Genomic DNA, 20,826 nt, shown 5'->3' on the forward strand with positions numbered 1-20,826 from the left:
TCAAAACTTATTTCTTACCTGCAGATAAAAAAAAAGAAAAAAACTCATAGAGAAGGAAAACATGAGATGACATCCTCGTCTTAGATCCTGCTGCTCAACTGCCCCAAAATAGAAACTTTCCCTCAAGAAAAATGGCTGTAGAATTTTGTCCATTGAGGGTGTTGCAGAACTCTTTTCACTTTTATCAGTATTGGCAGCTTTTCATGCTAAACCCGTCATAGGAAGCTCGTTAATGTTAAAATGATTAATAGCTGTGCTTTCAATTGATTAGGCAGGGCTCAGAAATAGTACCTAGATAGCTATAAGATTCTTATTTTTTGGGTACAACCATAAATGGGTAGTTCATGTTAGAATAATGGGACCATTGATGCAATTGTTTGAGTACATGTTCCAATATAAGACCTGCAACTGGCCTAGCCTGCCTCCAAATTGGTTGGTATTGGCATTGCCAAATTCTTCTATCTAACTATAGCCAAGGCTTTTTATAGGGCCGTTGATTCAATAAGAGTTCCTATTGCTGGAAGGAAGCACACAACTTGACTTTGCTTCCAGTTCTTGGTTGAGGTAGCATTTAAATTTAATGATTTTCCCAAGAAATGAGAGTAGCTCATTAGCTATCACAATTATGGAGATTATGTCTTGCCTAATTTTGTATTTCCAATCAGCAATTTGGAATTTTGGATTCAAATCTTAGGACACCTGGCATTTAGGTTTGCTTGTACTTTTATACAAGTAGACCTGTCAAGAATATATCAAACCTATGGACAAAAGAAGGAGAACATTTATATTCTAAACAGAACCATTTCTCACAAGCCTATAGACAAAAAAGATGCTAGAGAATAGTTATGCTGGATGCGACGGCATCCCCGCCTTAAGTTTGCTAGCTTCATCATCATCTTGATCAGAATACATTCAAATCAAGTTATATAAAGCTATTGTAGCATTCACTGTCTTGCTATTTGATCCCTTTGAGCAAACTTGGAGGTCTCCTCCATCTCCATTTTAAGCCACCAAGCTCTCGTCTCAGTTGACAATGACATAAACATCGTCCGCTTGTCTTTATTAAGGAACAGCTTCGTGGCAAAATAATACAATTGGCTCTTCTTTGGAACTTCTTGCTCCATATTATCCAGCAATCGAACTGCCTCAGGAATGTTGTATGGCTCTGAAGTTAACTTGGCTGAAGTTGCCGTGCTCATACTCTCAGCTGCACTACACAATCTATCTATATGCCTGGACAGTGCTGCAACCCTGCCAACTAATTTTGGTACTTTCTTTTTACCCTTGTTGAGATCAGAAGAATCCGACTCTTGGGATCTCTTCTTCTCGTGTGGCAGCTCTGACTGGTGCTCAGATTCAGAGTGAGGCTGAGGAATCTGTTCCATGCAATGGTTATCTATCTCAATCAAATGTCCATCTATTGTCTTTTTAGGCGTTTGAATATCCTCCACAGCGACAACCTCTACCTTTACTTGAGGTGATTCATCTTCATCAGTTCCATCAGTTGGCAGTAAACCAAATGTCGGTGCCAAAGTTATGTCATCATTGACTAGTATACCTAGAAACATCCGATCTAATTTTTCTTCCAATTCTGGATCAATACCACCATTTTTGAACTTCACAGCCTCAGGCACGACCTACAAATTTAAACGTGAGCATTATTAACCTTATATATTGAGAAATTAGAAAAAGATGAATAAATTATTTGTTACACGAGTCAATAATGTACCTTTAACTTCTTTTCCCACCATGCCTCTGAAGCATCAATATTGTTCTTTCTTAGATCCCACCGGAAACATGTATCAAATTCATTCCCTTTGAGCTGCTTCCACAGCTTCCATTCTTTTTTCAATAGATCCCATCTATTTTTCAGCTGTGACTTTTCATATTCTTTACCAGTTTCTTTATTGAAATTTGCAACCAACCTTGACCACCCTTCCTTTTTAAAATGAGTTCCCGGCCTGCTATTATGATCTTTTTCCTTTATGCAAAGATCACAGAATACCATTGTTAAGTTCCTATCCCATACTGCCTTGGCTTTGTCATTACTCCTACCCTGAATAACCTCTGTTGTAACAATTCTAGCATTCTTCATCTACAAAAAAGATTTTCAAAATTAGAAGAAAACATATATATATATATATATAAAAGCTTGCTGGCTATAGATATACAAAAGTAAGAGCATATGGCAAGTAGAATGCTGGAACAAAAAAACTCTGTTGAGATCAAAGAATAACACGATATCTCTTTCCAAACGCAAATATAGATCGAACAACCAACAAACATAATATTTCAGCATTCAAAGTGAACAAACCCAACAAAAAAATTAGTATTCATTAATCAGAGAATCACGCATCAACCAACTGCACATAACTATCAATGTCCAATCCAACAACATTCCAGAGTCATTTCAATACAATCATGATAGCATTAATCTATCACATGACAATGGTTTTTCCATTTCATGAACAAAACGGAAAAATTTGGGACTTCCATCTCTTCTTTAAGAATCAACCCATCATAATTATTCTCTTTTTCTGATATTCATTCTTCCATTGCAGTTACCAAACTGTGAGAGGAAACTGATAAGATGCTGCAGAAAGAGACTTAATGTAGCATGTTATATACATATATATGTTGAACTGGGCTCTGATACTCCTCTTACAAAAATAGTACACTCATATAAACAAATGCATGTGAACAAAAAAATAGTAAACAGCATAAATAGATACACACATGCATGCACAAAAATAGATGAATACAAACAATCATAAACACATTCATACACAAGCATTCATAAATACATTCATTCATACAAACATGCAGACAGACATAGATACAGACACACACACCAGAGAGAGAGAGACAACAAGGGAAAAAAAAACATTTAATCTATAAGAAGTTGCTACAATTCTAAGCACACCCTAAAATAATAGTATTAATAATTAAATAATAAATTAAAAACTGTTAAAGCCATAAGAGATAAAACAGAACAGAAATAACAAACCAAAATGAGAACAATTGTAGATCAATACAAAATAAGCAAAAACCATTAACCAAAAAGCATTAAATTAAAAAACACAAAAATAAAAATAAAAAAAGAAACAAACTTTTTTTTTAATATAACACAAATTGAAAATTAAATTAGTGAATTGAAAGAAAAAAAAAGACAAAAATTTATTGAAGAAAATAATACCTGGATTCAAATGGGGATGAAATCTAGGGTTTTTTCATGATGTAAAACGGAAGAGAGATTTTGCTTTGAGAGCATGAGGGGTCCAACCGTCCAAGATGGGAACTTCTCCGCAGTTGTCAAAACGCTGGTTTCTGATGGACGGTTTGGTCCCAAGCGAGTTTGGTATTGCGTTTGAACGCAATGCCCAATGCCACGTGGAGCTGTTAACGTCATGTTTGTCAAAAAGGAGAAAGGAAAGAGAGGGAGTTACGTAGAGGGAAGAACAAAATGTAAAATAATTATGCATTTCTTTAATTGCTTTGACAATTTAAGGAGATAAAAAATAAAAATTATTTGTGTAAAATATATATTAATGTATAATTTTTTAAATCTTTAATAATTATTTAGTCAAGCACTTGAATTTATTTTTTTACAAACCAAATAAACTAATTAAGAGATTCTCTTTCATTTATTAAAGACATAATACTCCAAAAAGTCCTTAAATTATTAAAAAAATTTAAGTAAATTCATATTCTTTTAAATACAATAAAAAAATAAAAATTTATTTTAGTTTTTTATATAATTAAAAAAAAATTTAAATATTATATCTATTTCCATCAACAATCCTATTTATTTTTCTGTTGCCAAACATTTGCTAAGTTAAAAATAGCACGGAAAGTGTCAAAAAATCCAAAAACAGCAAAGCAATTATAAATTCAACTGCTGCCTCAATTTGAGCATCAGCAAAACAAAAAAAGAAGAAAAAAGAAAGAAGAAAAGAAAGCTCTTGAGGTCAGTTAGCCAGTTAGGCGACTAGGACAATCGTGGTCCTTCCTCTTCCTTAGGCAGTGTCACTTTAGATAAGGGAATAACATGGCACCATCCATTAAAAATGTTAAATCTCAAGTCTCAACTCAACAAGATTAACCTTAGCACTGTTCAACTAAAAGCAAAATTTGGTTATGGTTGGTCCATTATCAGTTAGTGGCAAAGTCACTTAAAAGACCCAACCTTGGTCCTTTTTCATTCCTTCAACACTTTTTCTAAGTTTCAACTTCCGAACAAAAAACAAAGAGAACCGTGGAAGTTGAATTCTCCAAGAGATTCTTTTATTAATACATCTTAATTCCCAGACAAATCTTCCTCTTTTAAGCATCTGTAGTCTCTAGATTCCTTCTCTCTCTTATGTTTTTTTTTTTCTTTGGTTGATCAAGGAAAGATATCATTACTTGTAATAATATAAGAAGGAAAATTAAAGTTCCAGTTTTTTTGGGTTATCTATGGCTTCTGCCTCTTTTCTTTTTGCAGCCACTGGTTTGGGTTCAGTGGCTCAGGTGAAGCCTCCAAAGCTCTTTGTGAAGTCTTCTTTAGACACCAGTGTTTCTGACATGAGTGTTAATGGTAATCTTTTTTCTTTTCATTCGCCTTTACTTTTTTTTGGCAAGAGATTTTTTTTGGCTTCTTTTGATTCTGGGTTTTCTTCTTTTTTGGTTAATGTTTCTGTTGAATTCTTTTTGGTGCTCTATTCCAAAGTTTGTTTCTTTTGTTGTCTTTTGGATTCTGGGTATTCTTGCTTTTGTGATCTTTTGTGTGTTTCTTCTAGATAGCTAGTGATTTCCTGTTAGTTTGGCTGACGTCTATAAGGGGCATAGCTCGGACATGAGATTTTGGGATGTGAAAGTGGGGTTTGCCTTATCTTCGGTGGAAAGTGCTGTCCAGTAAATTGTTTAATGGCTTGATTTTGCCTTTGTCAGCTGGGAAGAAAAGGAGACACCGTATAATTAATTGAAGTTCTTCTGTAGGGACAGGGCTTAGAGTTCTTGGTTCTTATCATTTAAAGATGAAATGGCATTAATGCTCGATAATCGTTTTTGAAAGTTATAGTTTTGTTGCAAAATTTCATGTCGTCATGGTCAATAATTGGATTGTTTACTTGGCAGCTCCTAAGGGGTTGTTTCCACCGGAACCTGAACATTATAGGGGACCAAAGCTCAAGGTGGCTATTATCGGAGCTGGCCTTGCAGGCATGTCAACAGCTGTTGAGCTATTGGATCAAGGCCATGAGGTTTTCTTGTCTCTTTGCTACCTGTTTCTACACTATCTTAACCAGATTGCAATTTCATTATGAATAAGAATTTCATAACAGAACCTTATTTTTGCATTTTTCAGTTTCAGAAACCTAATTCTGCAAACTTCTTTCCTTACATTAACATGATTTAGTGATATTTCATTATAGTGTTTGTAATTTAATGACTACTTTGGCTTCTTCAGGTTGATATATATGAGTCTAGGTCTTTCATTGGTGGCAAAGTAGGTTCTTTTGTTGATAGAAAAGGAAACCACATTGAGATGGGGCTGCATGTCTTCTTTGGTTGCTACAACAATCTATTCCGTTTGATGAAAAAGGTGAAGCAGGAGGCTTTATAATTGTTATAAGACATTGTATCGTTACGTGCCATTATATTCATTGGAAAACATGTTTCTCATTACAAGGAAATGGGATTTTTGAATAAAAAGAGTTATCCTGATGATGGTGTGTTTTGTGATCAGTTGAAATTTTACTCATCATCCTTTTGATGTAGGCTGAACTATTTACCTGGTCTCTGATAATTTTCCTTGATCTCTACTTGGTCCTAGGTGGGTGCAGATAAAAATCTACTTGTGAAGGATCATACTCACACATTTGTAAACAAAGGGGGTGAAATTGGTGGTATGATTTATGTTTGGTCCTATTTAAACAATTTCTAAGGCAATAATTTCCATGTTAGGATCTTACTTCAAAATTGAACCTAAATTATATTCTTTTAGCCAGGCAATCCTGCCTTCACTTTTATGACTTTGAGTTTGGATGCAGAACTTGATTTTAGATTTCCAGTTGGAGCCCCTATACATGGCATTCGTGCATTTTTATCTACAAATCAGCTAGAGGTAATACTCTTCTACTACCCTTTTCGCGGACTGCTTTTCTCTTCCTCAATTCTGCTATCTGTCACAGTGCTTCTCGCATATTCTCTGCTATAATTGTTGACACTGCTGCATTTTTTCATCAATGGCATTCCAAGACTTGTTTTCTACTTCTTAATGTATGTACCCGACAATACACTCATAAATTTCTTCTCAGCAACTGAAGAAAAATATTAAAATGTAGATTTAAAATGTAATGTTTCCTGTTAATATAAGTCTTATTTTCATTTCCTTAAGCTAAAGTAGATGGTGCTTAAGCTGTTCACTGATTTCACATTTTTCAATTGCAGACTTATGATAAAGCAAGAAATGCTCTGGCACTTGCCCTAAGTCCAGTTGTGAAGGCTCTTGTAGATCCAGATGCAGCAATGAGGGATATAAGAGATTTGGATAGTGTATGTAATATTACTCTTTCATTCTTTTGGTTCTATTCCTTGTTAAATTCTCACCAAGTTTTGAGTTTTTATATAAAGTACTCTTTAACTTTAATTTATACTTATTTAACAGCTTAATAGCATGAAGTTTTCCTATACCACATGTGATCCTTTTTCTTTCTTTCTTTTTTTTTCTCTGGAGGGTAGTTAAATTCAAACAAAATGTCTTTACTGTGTTCCATCATTGTAATTCTCATGCTTTTGATACTCACTAATTCAGTCTTCTTCTTCTTCATCTTTTTCCAGTTAACAACTTGTTCTTGGCTTTTTTTTTTTTTTTAACGTACTTCACATTTACTTGAAATTCATTTATTTCTTGCAGATAAGCTTCTCTGATTGGTTTTTGTCTAAAGGCGGTACACGCACAAGTATCCAGAGAATGTGGGATCCAGTTGCTTATGCCTTGGGTTTTATTGACTGTGATAACATCAGTGCTCGTTGTATGCTCACTATTTTCTCACTGTTTGCCACTAAGACAGAGGCTTCCCTTCTGCGCATGCTGAAGGGTTCTCCAGATGTTTACTTAAGTGGTCCCATCAGAAATTATATCACAGAAAGAGGAGGCAGGTATGTCATAAAATAGACCTACAAACTATCTTGTTGGGATAATGGTTCACTACTTTATAGGTTTTTTCTCTAATAGATTTAGTAGCTCTCTTGTTTATTATCTTTATTTGCTAGAACAGGTTCCATCTTAGGTGGGGATGCAGAGAGATACTTTATGATAAATCCGCTGATGGAGAGACATATATCACAGGGCTTGCCATGTCTAAAGTAAAATGTTGCTTCCTTTAAATATTGGAAATTTAGTTGCTATTTATGCATTTGATTGGAACAGTTTTAAGATTGAGCATTTGGAACAATTAGTGTGTTCAAATGAGTTGTATGATATGCAACATTTTAAAATGAAATTTTGAATAGGTTATAGATGTTAAGATTTTGAAGATTATATTTTTCAATTTAGGGCTTAATCTTTAAATTTCATATATTGCAGGCTACTAACAAGAAAGTTGTGAAAGCTGATGCTTATGTTGCTGGTCTGTAGTTAGATCTTGCTCTTCAAAAGTTTAATTTTTTTTTTTTTAACTTTTATAGAAAATGATTCTGAATCATCGTTTCCCTGTTTGTGGGCAGCATGTGATGTCCCTGGAATAAAAAGGTTACTTCCATCCCAGTGGAGGGAATCGGAATTTTTTAATAACATTTATGAGCTAGTAGGAGTGCCAGTTGTTACTGTGCAACTTAGATATAATGGCTGGGTCACAGAGTTGCAAGATCTGGAACGGTCAAGGTGATTTTTTCTTCTGTGCTATGGTTGTGAACAAAGTGGGATTCTTTTTTGGGGGTGTAATGAAAGCCCTCTTTTGGTTTGCTTCTTAAGAACTAACAAATTGCTTGCTGTGCATCATTTCCTCATTTACCCTGAACTCATTAAAAGGCAACTGAGGCAAGCTATAGGCCTTGATAATCTTCTTTATACTCCGGATGCGGATTTCTCCTGTTTTGCCGATCTAGCTCTCACTTCTCCAGAAGATTACTACACTGAGGGACAAGGTTCATTGCTCCAGTAAGGACAAGTTTTTTCTTATTGTTATTACTTTCTTTATCTACATTATGCTAGGGTTTTTGGTTACTTATTACCATGTTGAGTAAATATCTACACTGTTAGGGACTTAGAAAAGAAAAAAGAAACTGATTTCAATCTTCAAACATTTAAAAACTCTTAAATATTTATACTATGTTGATGATTGGATGTAAATCTGGAGAAAATTGGATGACCTTTAAATACCGGGCTTGTAGATTCCTATAAACTCTGTTGGTACTTCATGTGGTCCTTTAATGACCAAATATTTTATTGCTTGTTGGATTGTTGTCTTTCAGGTGTGTCTTGACACCAGGTGACCCTTACATGCCATTGCCAAATGATGAAATCATAAAGAGAGTAGCAAAGCAGGTAGGAAGTTTATAAGGAACCCTTATTCTTAAGTTGTTTTTTTCAACTTTCAAGAGACCAAAATGCATAGTTCTGTCTTTTTCCAAGTCTAGTTTTACTTTTTGAACAGATCTCATTGTACATAATTTATTGTCCATCTCTTCGGCTCCACTTGTTTCTGTTAGATTTTTTGGTTGAATAATTAAGTCCATCCACATATGCACACAAGTTGAAGCTGGTCTCAAATAACTGTGCTTGCTCATACATGCACTACCAGCCTATTTCTAAAGTTTGATAAGTGGTGACCGAGTCCACTATATTTTCTAAGAGATGCTATGTCAATGTGATTGGAGACATAAGAGAGCTCAGAAAAACCTTTAGTTATAAGAGCTCATCTAGTCACTTTTTTCTTTTTGACTTCACTTCAATATCAGCTGGTTTAGCAAGAGTAAAGTGTTTCATGTATTAACAAGTACAGTCGGGGACTTTATTAGTTTGACTTGTTGATGGATCTTCTCTGGGTTTAGTCTCTAGGAACGCTGGATAATTGTGATCTCGGTATATAGTGATCACCACCATTGTTTATCTTTCGTACCTTCTTTAGTGTAAAGGTCAGCGTTATTGAATTTTCACTCTCATAACTTCATGTCTTCACTGTTCCTGTTTTTTTTTTTTTCAGGTTTTGGCTTTATTTCCATCATCCCAAGGTTTAGAAGTTATTTGGTCATCCGTTGTCAAAATTGGGCAATCTCTATATCGTGAAGGACCTGGTAAAGATCCATTCAGACCTGATCAGAAGACACCCATAAAGAACTTCTTCCTTGCTGGATCTTATACTAAGCAGGTAACTTCTACCTTTCTTATTCCATCTGAGAAATGCTTGGTTATTCAACACTGATTGCATCCCCCCCCTCCACCCGCGTGTGGAAAAGAGAGTGGCCGAGTGTCTGAGGTGCCTGCATTGCTAGGAAGAGAGGTTGTTTCTTCAAATTGAATTAATTTTTTTTTATAAAATTAAATAAGTATAATAAGAAGGCAATATCGAGGAAACAAGAAAATAAAAATAATTGGGACTATCTAAAGACTGTTTATTGATTATCATAGCTTCCTAGGTAGATATATGAGGCCCATGTTAGTAAACCTTGATTTAAGCACATGTTTGATTGATAAAGGTTAAGCATCAGCTCATTCTAGTAAAGCAAAAACTTCTTGGTTTGGGTGTGGGAGGTTACCTTAAAATGAAGGCCCTGATTAGTTTTGTATTAACTCCCAAGACCATAGCTGACAGTAATTTAAACCTTGTAACTGAAGAAAAAATGGGATTGGTATAAATTTTCGATTGTGTTACTGCATACAGGACTATATAGATAGTATGGAAGGAGCAACGTTGTCCGGCAGACAAGCGTCAGCCTACATATGTAATGCCGGGGAAGACTTAGTGGCACTGCAGAAGAAGCTTGCTGCAGTTGGATCTCTGGAACAGATGGAAAGTTCAAGTGTTCCTGATGAGCTAAGTCTAGTATAATAGTTCATTTGTATAGTAATACTTGAACAGCCTCAAATGTCTGATACTAGGTGGTCGCCGAGGCTGGAATATGTTTGTTCAACATGTTTAACATTTAAGTTATAAGAAAATGAAAAAAAAAAGTATTTTCCATTTATCCACTATATCTTCTTTTTAACAATGCACCCTTCACTTTTTTCAAGATACCTGTAATTCATACATTGGATCTTTGTGGCACAGCCCGCAACCCCTACCTGCTCCAGTCCCTTTCTAGAGAAAGTAGTTCATTCACAATATCAAATCATAGCCTATAGTTGACAGATGGATATTAAGATGCAACTGGCACCAGGAAGCAAGCAACCTCAACCCAGTAGCAATAAAGAACAAATAAATACAAAACTATAGTTCTAGTTCTAGATTCCACAGTCTGCATCCGTATCACAGAAACATCTAGCAAATTCAATTTGTTCTTTCAAGTAACCTTTAGAAGCAGGGAAGTTCAGTGTGGATCAACATTTTAACATTGCAAGGGTCATTGACTAGGTTTCAAAAACACCTTTATCCTACACAAGCCAACTTTCTAACCAATGGACCACTCGAAGATCTTCCTAGCTTGATCACCAATCTTTTTTCGCCATTTCCAAACATAAAACAGAGAACCAACACATAACAATTTAACAACCAAAACAGTGTAATTATCATCCAATGCAGAACTCACATCATAAAACATCAAGTAATAGTCGTAACTTAAAAACAAAAGTGGCAATCTTGATACATAAAACCATCAACTTTTATTATTCAAACACAAGCTCAGTTATCATACAACAACAAAAGCTCCTCCTTTTACATAAATGATAAACCCTCAGCATCAAACACTAGAAAACACAAGACATAGATTGCATCCATGATCCATCCATCTATCCCTCAAAGATCACAAGGAGACTTTATTCTTCAAGCATACCCTTTGGCCAGTTCCTTCTCAATAGCAAGTTTAGCAGTGTCTAGATCCTCATCAAAGAACATATCCCATTTCCCATCCCATTTGATGAAAAACTGAGTATCTTCATAGTATTTCACTCTATGAACATCCCCAGCTGGAGTAAACAAATAATCCCCAACACTCAAATCATATCTTTCCTCTTTAGTTAAATTCCACACACTTTTTTTCCCTTCCATCACCACCAAACAATGCCCAAAAGTATGGTGATGAGCCGGCTCAACACTCCCGGCCTTGAATCTAACAATAGCCGATGTGGGACTTTCTCTCAAAATCTTCATTGACCCACCAGGGATTATATCGATTGGATTCAATTCTCTATTCTTAACCAAACAACAAATAGCACAAGATTCAGCTTGGGGTTTTTCAGAAGTACCAATTTTGGGCATTTCAGTCATCGATTCATCGAAAAATTTCGAGATATCCTCGGGCCATGGCTGAGACCCAGACGCCGGACACGGCGATTTAAAAGGAGTGTTGAGCCACGTATCGACGATTTCCTTAGCGGTATCTTTAGAAGTTGACATGCCGGAGAGGGCTAAAACGTTGCAGTTATTGATGGAGCGGTTGTTGCGGGCTTCGTCGGAAGTGAGACACGTGGTGGCGAAAACGCCGGGGAATTTGTTGGCGAATATCCCGACTCCGACGCCCGTTCCGCAAGCAAGGAGGCCACGGGTTTCGACATCGGGCGAGGCGGTGGTACATGATGAGACCCGACGGCCGACTTCGGCGCCGACGTTGTAATAGGAGGTGGTACCGAGGTCTTCGACTTCGATGCTGAGGGATTGGAGGTGGGATACCATCGCGTCTTTCAGCTCGGCGCCGAAGGAGTCCGCTCCCGCTATGATCTTGAGGGGGCGAGGTGCGGTGGCGGTGGCGGTGGCTGTGGCTGCAGCGGGATCGGCCATGGTACGGACGTAGGGGAGTAACTAGCAAGTGAAGTGAGCGCAGGAGGAGATAAAGGGCTTGAAATTAAGTGGCTGTTAAAAGAATAAAGCAATTGAATTTCATAAAAGACAAAGAAGTCAATGACAAATCCTATTATCACCATCATTTAATTTTAATTTATAAAATTGTAACCTTATTTTTTTATTATCGATTATTCGAAACGAATCAACGATTTAAATTTAAAAATTAATAAAATAAACATAAAATATTTTATTTATGATATAATTTGAATTCAAAATATTACCGATTCAACTAATTCAAATAAAAAATTTTTTAATTTAAAATGATCTAAATTAAAGAGAAAATTTGCCTACTTGATCTGGTTGCTTCTTCAGGTTTTTTGGCATCATGTGTTCGACTTTATATCTGAAATCTTCATTTCCTTTTTCTTCTATTTGTTAGCTGGAAGGAACATGGATACATTAAACAGGTACTGCTCTTGGAGGGCTTGCATAAGATTAATACAAGTAGGGAGAAAATCCTGAATCACAACATCATCTGCTAGATTGCCACAAAAGCTCCCCCTGTTTTTGCTTACACATCAGTGTCATGCCCATTTCTTCGGTTTCACGTTAAGCACGTTAGGCTGGAAGGAGAATTTTGAAATTCCTATAAACGTGATTGCTGCACAACTTATCAGATTGGATTTTTTATCCGACTCACGCCGACCACTTCTAAAAGGAAGTAGGCAAATTTGCTTCAAGGTTTTATGCATGGCAAATGTACCTTTCGTCCACAGGACAGAAAACAATGCTTTCATTTTGTACATTTTGCTCATCCGAACTTAATAAAAATAACAAAACAAGGTGTAGGAGAAACGAGAAATCATGGAGAGAACAAAGGCAAGAGTCTGCTGATCTTCCCCCTATGTTGCTCTCATTCCTGTTTACTTCAAGAAACATGTCAAACTTGTCTACAGTTTTTCTTTCCCTTTGATTTGCTAAACAATTTATGTGTTGGGGTGCATTCATTACCAGCACTAATATCTTTGGGACACACCCAAACTTTTGTAGTTTAATCATGCGTAGACAAGGGCAAGGGCAAGGGCAATGTCAATCCAATTAGTTAGACAAAAGCAAAAGAAAAAAGAATACAAAAAAGAGAAAAAAGAAAGTTAAGCCATGATTGGCAGAAGCATAGCACTGTGAATCTGTAATGATGATAGTGTTAACATCTGCCATCAACAACAACAATTGAGTACACTGCCTATAATCTATATATATATACCTATATATGGCTTGGAAAGTAGTGACAAGAGCCCAGACTTTCTGCAGAAAAAAGGGTAAGTAGGTAATTACTAGGACATTAGCTACTAGCCTAGAAGGATTTTCTAGTTGTGGTATGGGATTTGAAGTGATAGTTTATGCGAGAATCCTAGGTGGTGCTGGTGGAGCATGCATGCGCCTCTGCATATTTGCTTTTGCTTTGAGTTGTGCCTAAGTGCCTTTGTGGTTGGGGGGGCTTGAACTCGATTTATGCAAGAGTTGGGTTTTTGAAGAACAAGAAAAAGTCTAGGCATAATCCCTCAGTTATGTGATTGTTCAATGTAACTTCAACATAGGATTAAAAATGTTGCTAAATAATTAACAAAATCATAAAATTATCGAATTTTTAAAAATAAGATTCCAAAATTTTGAATTTAAAACTTTTCAAAAAATATTTTACGAAATTTTAATTTTATATAATATTTTTAAAAATAAAAATCAAATTCGAATTTATTTGAAAAAAAATCAAACAAAGACGAACAAAATGAGACAAAGAAATTAAATAATATTTAGTATTGTGTTAGAGTTTTATTTTTTTGAAAAACTATTATTATGTAAAAGTTGAAATCGAACAATTGTAATATGCCTAATTGATTTTTTTGTGAAATGATGTTATGTTATGCTATAAAACGATGTTGTTTGGTAGAATGTTACTATCAAATCTGGTGGTTAACACTAGCCAGGATCCCACCTTGATGGGCAGTTCTAATGGAAAAGGTTGATTCCATGCCCTTTCTTCCTTTCATTTTCTTGTTTAAAAGGTATTTAGAATTACTTGCTTGGGTGCATTTTCTATTTTTTTTAAGTCCCAAAAACCTTCATTTTAATTTTATATAACTTGGAAATCAATATGAGGTTTAAGTAATGCAAATGAAACTAACTTTATTTATCAAGAAAAAAATGTAAAAAAAATATGCAAGAAATTAATGATTGATAAATGTATGTATAATCAATATTTTGTCGTTCTAATTCGTAAAAAAAAATTATTATATATAGTCAACTCTTTATGGAAAAATTAGAGTTATATATAGTTGGAAGAAATGAGTTGAATTTACGACATAAAGAATATGTATATTTATTACTATATTATACATCACAAATCATTGAGGATATGTAATCTTCAAATTCAAACACTTTCTCACATAATTAAAAATCAATCAATTTTCACAATTTAACATAGCGTTTTGCATTGAAATTAAAATTAGTGCTCAATTCAATCCTTATTCCAAGCATACAACAACAAAGAGAATCCTCCATTGCTCCCATATGACCTAGTAGATGAAGAGCATGAACTTCTCCCACCATCACTGCTCTCCTCCGCCCATTGCAGCACACTTGAGCACGACGGAGACGGCGACAATGTTGTCGACGGCATCTTCGGTGCAGACCCTGCCGCCGATGACAAGCTCTTCCTCATCAACCTCTTCTCTGGCCCTATCATTTCAGGCCACACACCACCATCACCAACTTGGAAAATAAACACACCATGACCATTGGTGTTACTATTGTTGTCGCTACTGACCCAATTGAACACATCCCAAAAAAATTCCACTTCAATTCCATTGACATATATTCTTTCATTCCCTCTAAATTTCCAGGCCAATCTTTTTATAACAAGGCTTGTTTCGCCATCAACTTTTACCTTGAGAACACCTCCGCTACATTCTATGCCTATTTCATGTTTGGACCCCAAGAACTTAGCTCTTGAAATGTAACTCCTGCGGCCAAAGACATGTTCCCTCCTGGACAAGAGTGTTGGCTCAGGGAGTACTTGGCGAGCTATGACCAGTCCAGAACGCCTAGTCAATTCTTCCTGGAGATCGCCCAGGAAGAATTCTAGCCTGGCATTGCATGAAATGGCAATGTAGAAGCAAGACTCTGGCTCAGCCGAGTTTTCAGCAAAGTCAGCCCTGGTGAAATCCCAGTATAGCTTGATTCTTTGGTAATGATGGTGGGTTAAATAGATGGATTTGGAGCCTGGTCGGTTTCTGAAGAAGGAGAAGGTCGACGGGTAAAGGGAAATGGTGATGGAGAAGGAGTCAGCAGCATAGATTGTTAAGGAATGGGAGAAGAGGGTTTTGGACCATGTAAGCGTGAGATATGTGGGAGAGTTGCATAGTTGGGTTTGGTAAATGCAGGTGATGAGGTTTTGAGGCAATTGAGAGCTGCTTGATAGTGTGTTAGGGTGGCTGAAGCATGCTGGAATCATGGTTTCTGCTCTTTAGCAAACCATCGAAGGAGAGAAAAAGACAGAGACAGAAAAATGAGAGAGGAGGTGATTGTGATGAGATGGGAGTGAATATTCAATGTCCCTGGAAGCTTTGTATAAGGACTTGTTAAGCTAAAGGGTAATCAAGCTCTTTCAAGTTTTGGGAGCAAAGGAAAGCTTTTGAAGAGGTGTGGGGGTGGGGGAATAAGCTTTGAATATTTGAATGATTTAAACGTAAAAGCTTCCATCACCACAATCATCAGGAGCAGTTGCTAAGTTACCCTTACAGTCCATGGTTGCCCTCCTTGATTTGCGCCTAAGACAGGGCTCTCTTTATATCTCTTTCCCAACCCCTCTCTCACTCTCATTAGCTGGTTTGCACTGAGCACTACAGCTTCTGTCCAAGTCAGTCACAATTTAGAGGTGACTTTGATTTTTTTTTCCCTTTCAAAGGTTCAAGGCTTTTTTATTATTATACTTTCCTTTCTCTTCTTTTACTTTCTTGCCATCTCAAAGGGGGGAAGAGGTCCAGGAAGAGATGATGGGGCCTTGGGAAAAGGAAAGAGAGAGAGAGAGAGAGAGAGGCTCAACCACTTCCGTAGGGTTTTGATACACGCTTCTTCAGTCATCAAAAGTTGGTTTGAAGTATTTGAACTTTTTGGGAGGAGTCTTCATTTGTTGTTGGATAACCATAGGTGGGAATCGTTTGCAATGACGAACTCTGGCAGATCTAAGAACAATTTCTTCAGTTTTATATAAAGTCTAGCTAACTTTGAATGAAACATGTTTTCAACCCTTGCCATTTGCTTCATTTCTCAGTTACTATTATTTAATAATAAAGAAAAAAAAAAAAAGAGAAACCCTTTCTCAATAGCTGATGGATAACATAGTAACAACCAACATGTGAGTTGTTCTATCAAATAATTTAATAAGAAACTATAGGCTTTGAGTTTTGTGTTTCTTCAACTCTCACTAATTTCCAAAAACCCAATATATATTTAATTTTGATGCATTAATTTATTTCCACCATATACTTTCAAAGAACTATAAAATCTAACTCTTTAACATAACAAAAAAAGCTGCTATCATCATTAGGAAAATTTTTGGTACAGTTTTCAATTAGCATTTGATAATTTTCTTTTTTTATTAATTTCTTTTTTTTCTAATCTTCTGAGTCATCATTGTCTAATGACTTTTTTTTTTCATTTTATATAATTGTTCTCTGTCTGAAACTTTGGCTGGATTTGATTTGTCTATTCTTTCTTTATAAAAATGGCCCATTGGAGGCATCAACAACCATTATTGTCTTCTTGTATTGTTTATCTCTTTATTGGTTAAAGAACAAAAGATTTACCACAGTCAAAAATGGATGCCCCCTACCTAAATGTTCAATTTTCCTTTTTTTACCCTATACATTCAAAGCTAAAGGAGCAGTAAAATCTATCAGGTTTCAGTCCTTCCAAAATCTGAATGTCAGGCCATGAGTATGGCAAGTGCAAATGCCTTTTTTCTGCAAACTTGGAATTGCGATGCTTTCTTTCCTGTTTTCAAATATCATATGTACTCTTACCTTAGTACAGACCATCCATCATTGCCATACATGTTCAAGATTTTCTAAGATTAATTCTGATAGAAAGGAAAAAAGAAAGGCTGTAAAGCTCTTATTTCTAATCATGAGTATGAACACTTTATGTGATCCATAAACCTCTTAATGTGATATTAAACATTAAGGAAAACATAATTTATTGCTCAAAAAGTTTAAGGTGTAATCAATCCATCATTGTCATACATATTTATTAAGGAATGGATGTATTAAAATGATCTAAATTCAAAAGTCTTCAGCAAGATGGAAACATTGACATTATGCGTCAATAAGATAAATTTTAATATTTTTTATTTGGATAATTTAAATTATTTATTTGATCGGATTATATATTGATTTCAATCAATAATAAATGTATGCAGTACGATGAATTTTCAATAACAAGTGCAATGTGCACAACATTTGGAATCAAAGGAATGAACATAATTTAATTGGTAGATAAGCTATCTCTTACCATGACTAATGTATTTTTGTCTTCATTTCTTGAGAAATTAGACATAAAAATATATGTTATGTGGTTGAGCAAGATCTCTTAGGCTTATTTTTCTTGTGTCTAGGGATCTCTGCTTGCTGAAATGAATCTGGACAAAAACTCAAAGCAATATATAACAATGATTTGGTGAATGCACGTTCCTTTCCTCCCCATCCCCAAACAAAAAAAGAGACGGTAATTAATTAAAGGTCCAACTGATCACCACGTCTGTATTGTAAATATGCAATTACGAATAATCCAGCCAAAGCAATAGGAATTAGACCTAAGACGATTCCAAATAATCTAGCCAAAGTAATAGGAATTAGACCTAAGACGATTCCAAATAGAAAAACTTCAATCATTTCAATTTATTTGAAAGGAGAAAAAAAAAAGGTAATATCTATCCCTAAATAGTAATCTCGATTGCCCACGAATCTCAATAACTAATAATTGATAATTAACACGATAAGAAACTATAGAATATATGGAATAGGACAGAAAGATTTATTTTTATGAATTGTTCGATCATTCAATTAATTTTCAAATAAGTCGTATCTTACTCAGACCAATAAATAGAGCTGAGGGTGTTCAACAATCCTCCAACAAATCCCATTTTTCTAACCATGTATATATTGAATTGAAACAACCCACAAACCCAAAAAGTAACACCTTTTAGATATAGAAATAAAGTAAATTTATCAACCCAAGAAATTGGGTTAACAAAATCTTCATTATTTGCTGCAACAAATTGCAACTGTGATCATTGGGACAGGTTCTACCTTATAAAGTGGAGCAAAGTATATTATTTAGTTATTGGTAAGTGCCTGAAATCATGTAACAATGCTCAACCAATCAAGAAAGATATATAATTTTCACTAGTTTAAGAGCCACCACTCATCCATAACATTTTGCTTTTACTCTTTTCTATATATATATTTTAAATTTATAAATTGATCAACATAATTTTTCTTTTCTTATAAATCTTATTTTATTTTTTGAAATTCGAATTTAAAACTCTAAATTAAAAATAAAATCATTTCAGTATCAGATGAATGATGATTACGTATATAACTCCTAAAACATACTCTTTCTCTACTAATTTTTTGTCACAATCCTATCATCATGTTCCAGCCAATTCATGCTTAACGGCCATCATGAGCAAGCTATCTTGATCAAGAGCGACAATAATCGGCAAATCGCCGATCCCACGAGCCATGGCGAGCATGATCTCCCTCATTAGGGACTCAAACTCATTGCAATCAATCCTCCCGTCGCGATCCTCATCAAACCTCTCAAAAATCGTACTATAAAATCGATCGATATTCTCTTTGGTCTTCGATTCCAGTTCCATGGTAAAAATCCTACCTAGGCCTTCTTCAAGCTCGTCACGTGAAATCCCACCATCTCCATTGGAATCAAGCATCTTGAAGTACTCGTCCACACAATTTCCAAATGCTTCTTTTGCTTCAATGAATCTTATCACCGTATTGCCATCAAGAACAGCTACACTCATCTTGGATAGTAACAGGTTAACGATACATAATCTCTCTGTCTATCTATCTATTTATTTATCTGCATATTTATCTGTTTATTTATATTTTTTTTACTTTAATTTTGTTTTACATTTTGTTCATTAGGTTATATAGCTAGTTTTATCACTAAAATTGGAATTTCCCAATGGTTGATAGGGCTTTAATAGAGGCTTCCTTCTAATTTTAGAATGTGACTTGCGGCATCCTCAATACCCAAAAACTCACGTCAATGTTCTTTGGTTGACCAAATTTCTCATGTGAAAATGTGTAATTAGTAAATTACTTTTACTTTCAATACTTATTAATTACAAAAAAAATTAATCTTGTGATTTTAAAAAACTAAATTGAACAAGATCATCTGATAAATCATTAATAATACGAAGAATATGTACAATAAATTTTCTTAATTTCCATAGATTAACACGGGTCTTGCTGATTGGTCTCATGGAGCAAGCCTCAAAGTTTGGGCTAAGTGCAATATTGGACTTCCCTTCTGCCTAAATTTTGGAAATACCTTTTTTATATGTTGGGCCCATGATATTTAAGTATAGATTTGTATGATGATGAGAAGAATATCCTTAGCCAAATTCCAGTCATCTGATTTTTGTGCCTTAAATTTTTTTTTTTATTATTGCATATCTTTTCCGAGATATATTGATGTACGATCTACCTGATAATGTTATGCCAAATGTTGCATACCCTCAAGATTTAAGTATTTTTATGTATGAAATAAAGAAAAATACATAATTTGATTATCTAAGAATGAAAATTGCTCTTTGTGATCATAAACTGCATGAAATGCAACGAAATCTTTTGTCCTTTTATTTTCTTCAAGAAAAATCTTATACCCTTCTTTTGGCCTAACCCAAGGAAACAAGCACAACTCTACAAAAATACAAAAAATTTACTCAATTGATCTCATCTATGTAAGCCCTCGCGATAGTGATTAATGAATTTTGAAAAGTATGAATACATTTTTTAATATAGATTAGTTAAGTTTATATAATCTATAATTTACATTTTAATTGTCTGATACAGTCTCGAACCGGCTTAATTAATCTTAATCAAAGATCACATAGAATTTAAATGGTCTAAATTCAAATACTTCACAATTTAATAAAAGATGACTAGTCTTTTTACGAGAAATTTCAAAAAAAATCTTTAATAAATCTTACTAGTTGGTCATGTTTATTAAAGAGTTAGCAATAGCCTGTGGATGCCGGTAGTTTGACGGTGACAAATGAGCTTAGAGGTCTGGAAAATTGATTTGAAAAAACTTCGAACGTGGCTAGAAAAGTTGACAGAAGACAAAGCAATTTTCGATTCGTTTATATCCATCCTTTTCTATTGAAAGCTTGAAATTCAGTCTTCAGAGGCCTAAAGAATGGGAAAAACAAAGAAAGTTTTTATGTATATACACACCATGTGTAATCAATTACAAAGCTTACTCTCAATTTTGATAAATATTAGGAAATTAATCCATATTAAAAAATGGTTTTCATAAATAAAAATTAAAATAATGTAAGTTTATTGAGAATATCCTAATAATTAAAATTTAAGAATTTCTTTCTTAATTTCAAAAGATTTCAAGTTTGAATTTTTAAAAAAGAATGGAACTACTGTACTTATATAGTTCAAATCAGACGGATTTTCGCATTCATATACTAAAAAGAAGAAAAAGAAACAAAATCATATTAAAATTTTTTAAAAAAATTATTTTTCTTAAAATTAAGTTGAAAAAATTTTCACTAATTTTTAAGATGATATGATATCCAAGCAATTAAGAGTAT

The 20,826-nt window shown here is 34.7% G+C and overlaps 4 protein-coding genes and 1 pseudogene across 5 annotated transcripts; 1 reads left to right on the plus strand and 4 right to left on the minus strand.

Moving 5' to 3' along the window:
* Positions 1-761: 761 nt before the first annotated feature.
* LOC18600239 (uncharacterized) lies at positions 762-3,356 on the minus strand (annotated as a pseudogene). The gene is made up of 3 exons (XR_016026353.1): positions 3,197-3,356; positions 1,730-2,095; positions 762-1,637 (listed from the first exon to the last, which is right to left on the minus strand). The product of XR_016026353.1 is annotated as an uncharacterized LOC18600239 (transcript).
* A 578-nt stretch (positions 3,357-3,934) lies between these two features.
* On the plus strand, positions 3,935-10,167 carry ZDS (zeta-carotene desaturase). The gene is made up of 14 exons (XM_018121493.2): positions 3,935-4,576; positions 5,116-5,240; positions 5,447-5,581; positions 5,813-5,885; positions 6,030-6,103; positions 6,430-6,534; positions 6,896-7,140; positions 7,260-7,347; positions 7,568-7,610; positions 7,708-7,864; positions 8,012-8,140; positions 8,455-8,527; positions 9,186-9,350; positions 9,864-10,167. The coding sequence occupies exons 1-14, from the start codon at positions 4,456-4,458 to the stop codon at positions 10,029-10,031; spliced, it is 1,701 nt and encodes a 566-aa protein (XP_017976982.2). The 5' UTR covers positions 3,935-4,455; the 3' UTR covers positions 10,032-10,167.
* A 615-nt stretch (positions 10,168-10,782) lies between these two features.
* Positions 10,783-11,987, minus strand: DRT102 (DNA-damage-repair/toleration protein DRT102). Its single transcript, XM_018121494.2, has one exon. It carries the CDS (start codon positions 11,913-11,915, stop codon positions 10,962-10,964), a length of 954 nt encoding a protein of 317 aa, XP_017976983.2. The 5' UTR covers positions 11,916-11,987; the 3' UTR covers positions 10,783-10,961.
* Positions 11,988-14,270: 2,283 nt separating this feature from the next.
* Positions 14,271-16,117, minus strand: LOC18600242 (uncharacterized). The gene has a single exon (XM_007030568.3). It carries the CDS (start codon positions 15,427-15,429, stop codon positions 14,434-14,436), a length of 996 nt encoding a protein of 331 aa, XP_007030630.3. The 5' UTR covers positions 15,430-16,117; the 3' UTR covers positions 14,271-14,433.
* Positions 16,118-18,621: 2,504 nt separating this feature from the next.
* Positions 18,622-19,147, minus strand: LOC18600243 (Calcium-binding EF hand family protein). Its single transcript, XM_018121218.2, has one exon. The coding sequence runs from the start codon at positions 19,015-19,017 to the stop codon at positions 18,625-18,627; it is 393 nt and encodes a 130-aa protein (XP_017976707.2). The 5' UTR covers positions 19,018-19,147; the 3' UTR covers positions 18,622-18,624.
* Positions 19,148-20,826: the final 1,679 nt, after the last annotated feature.

The sequence above is a fragment of the Theobroma cacao genome, chromosome 5 (assembly GCF_053813885.1).
Source record: "Theobroma cacao isolate CCN51 chromosome 5, ASM5381388v1, whole genome shotgun sequence".
In the NCBI taxonomy this organism is placed as follows: domain Eukaryota; kingdom Viridiplantae; phylum Streptophyta; class Magnoliopsida; order Malvales; family Malvaceae; genus Theobroma; species Theobroma cacao.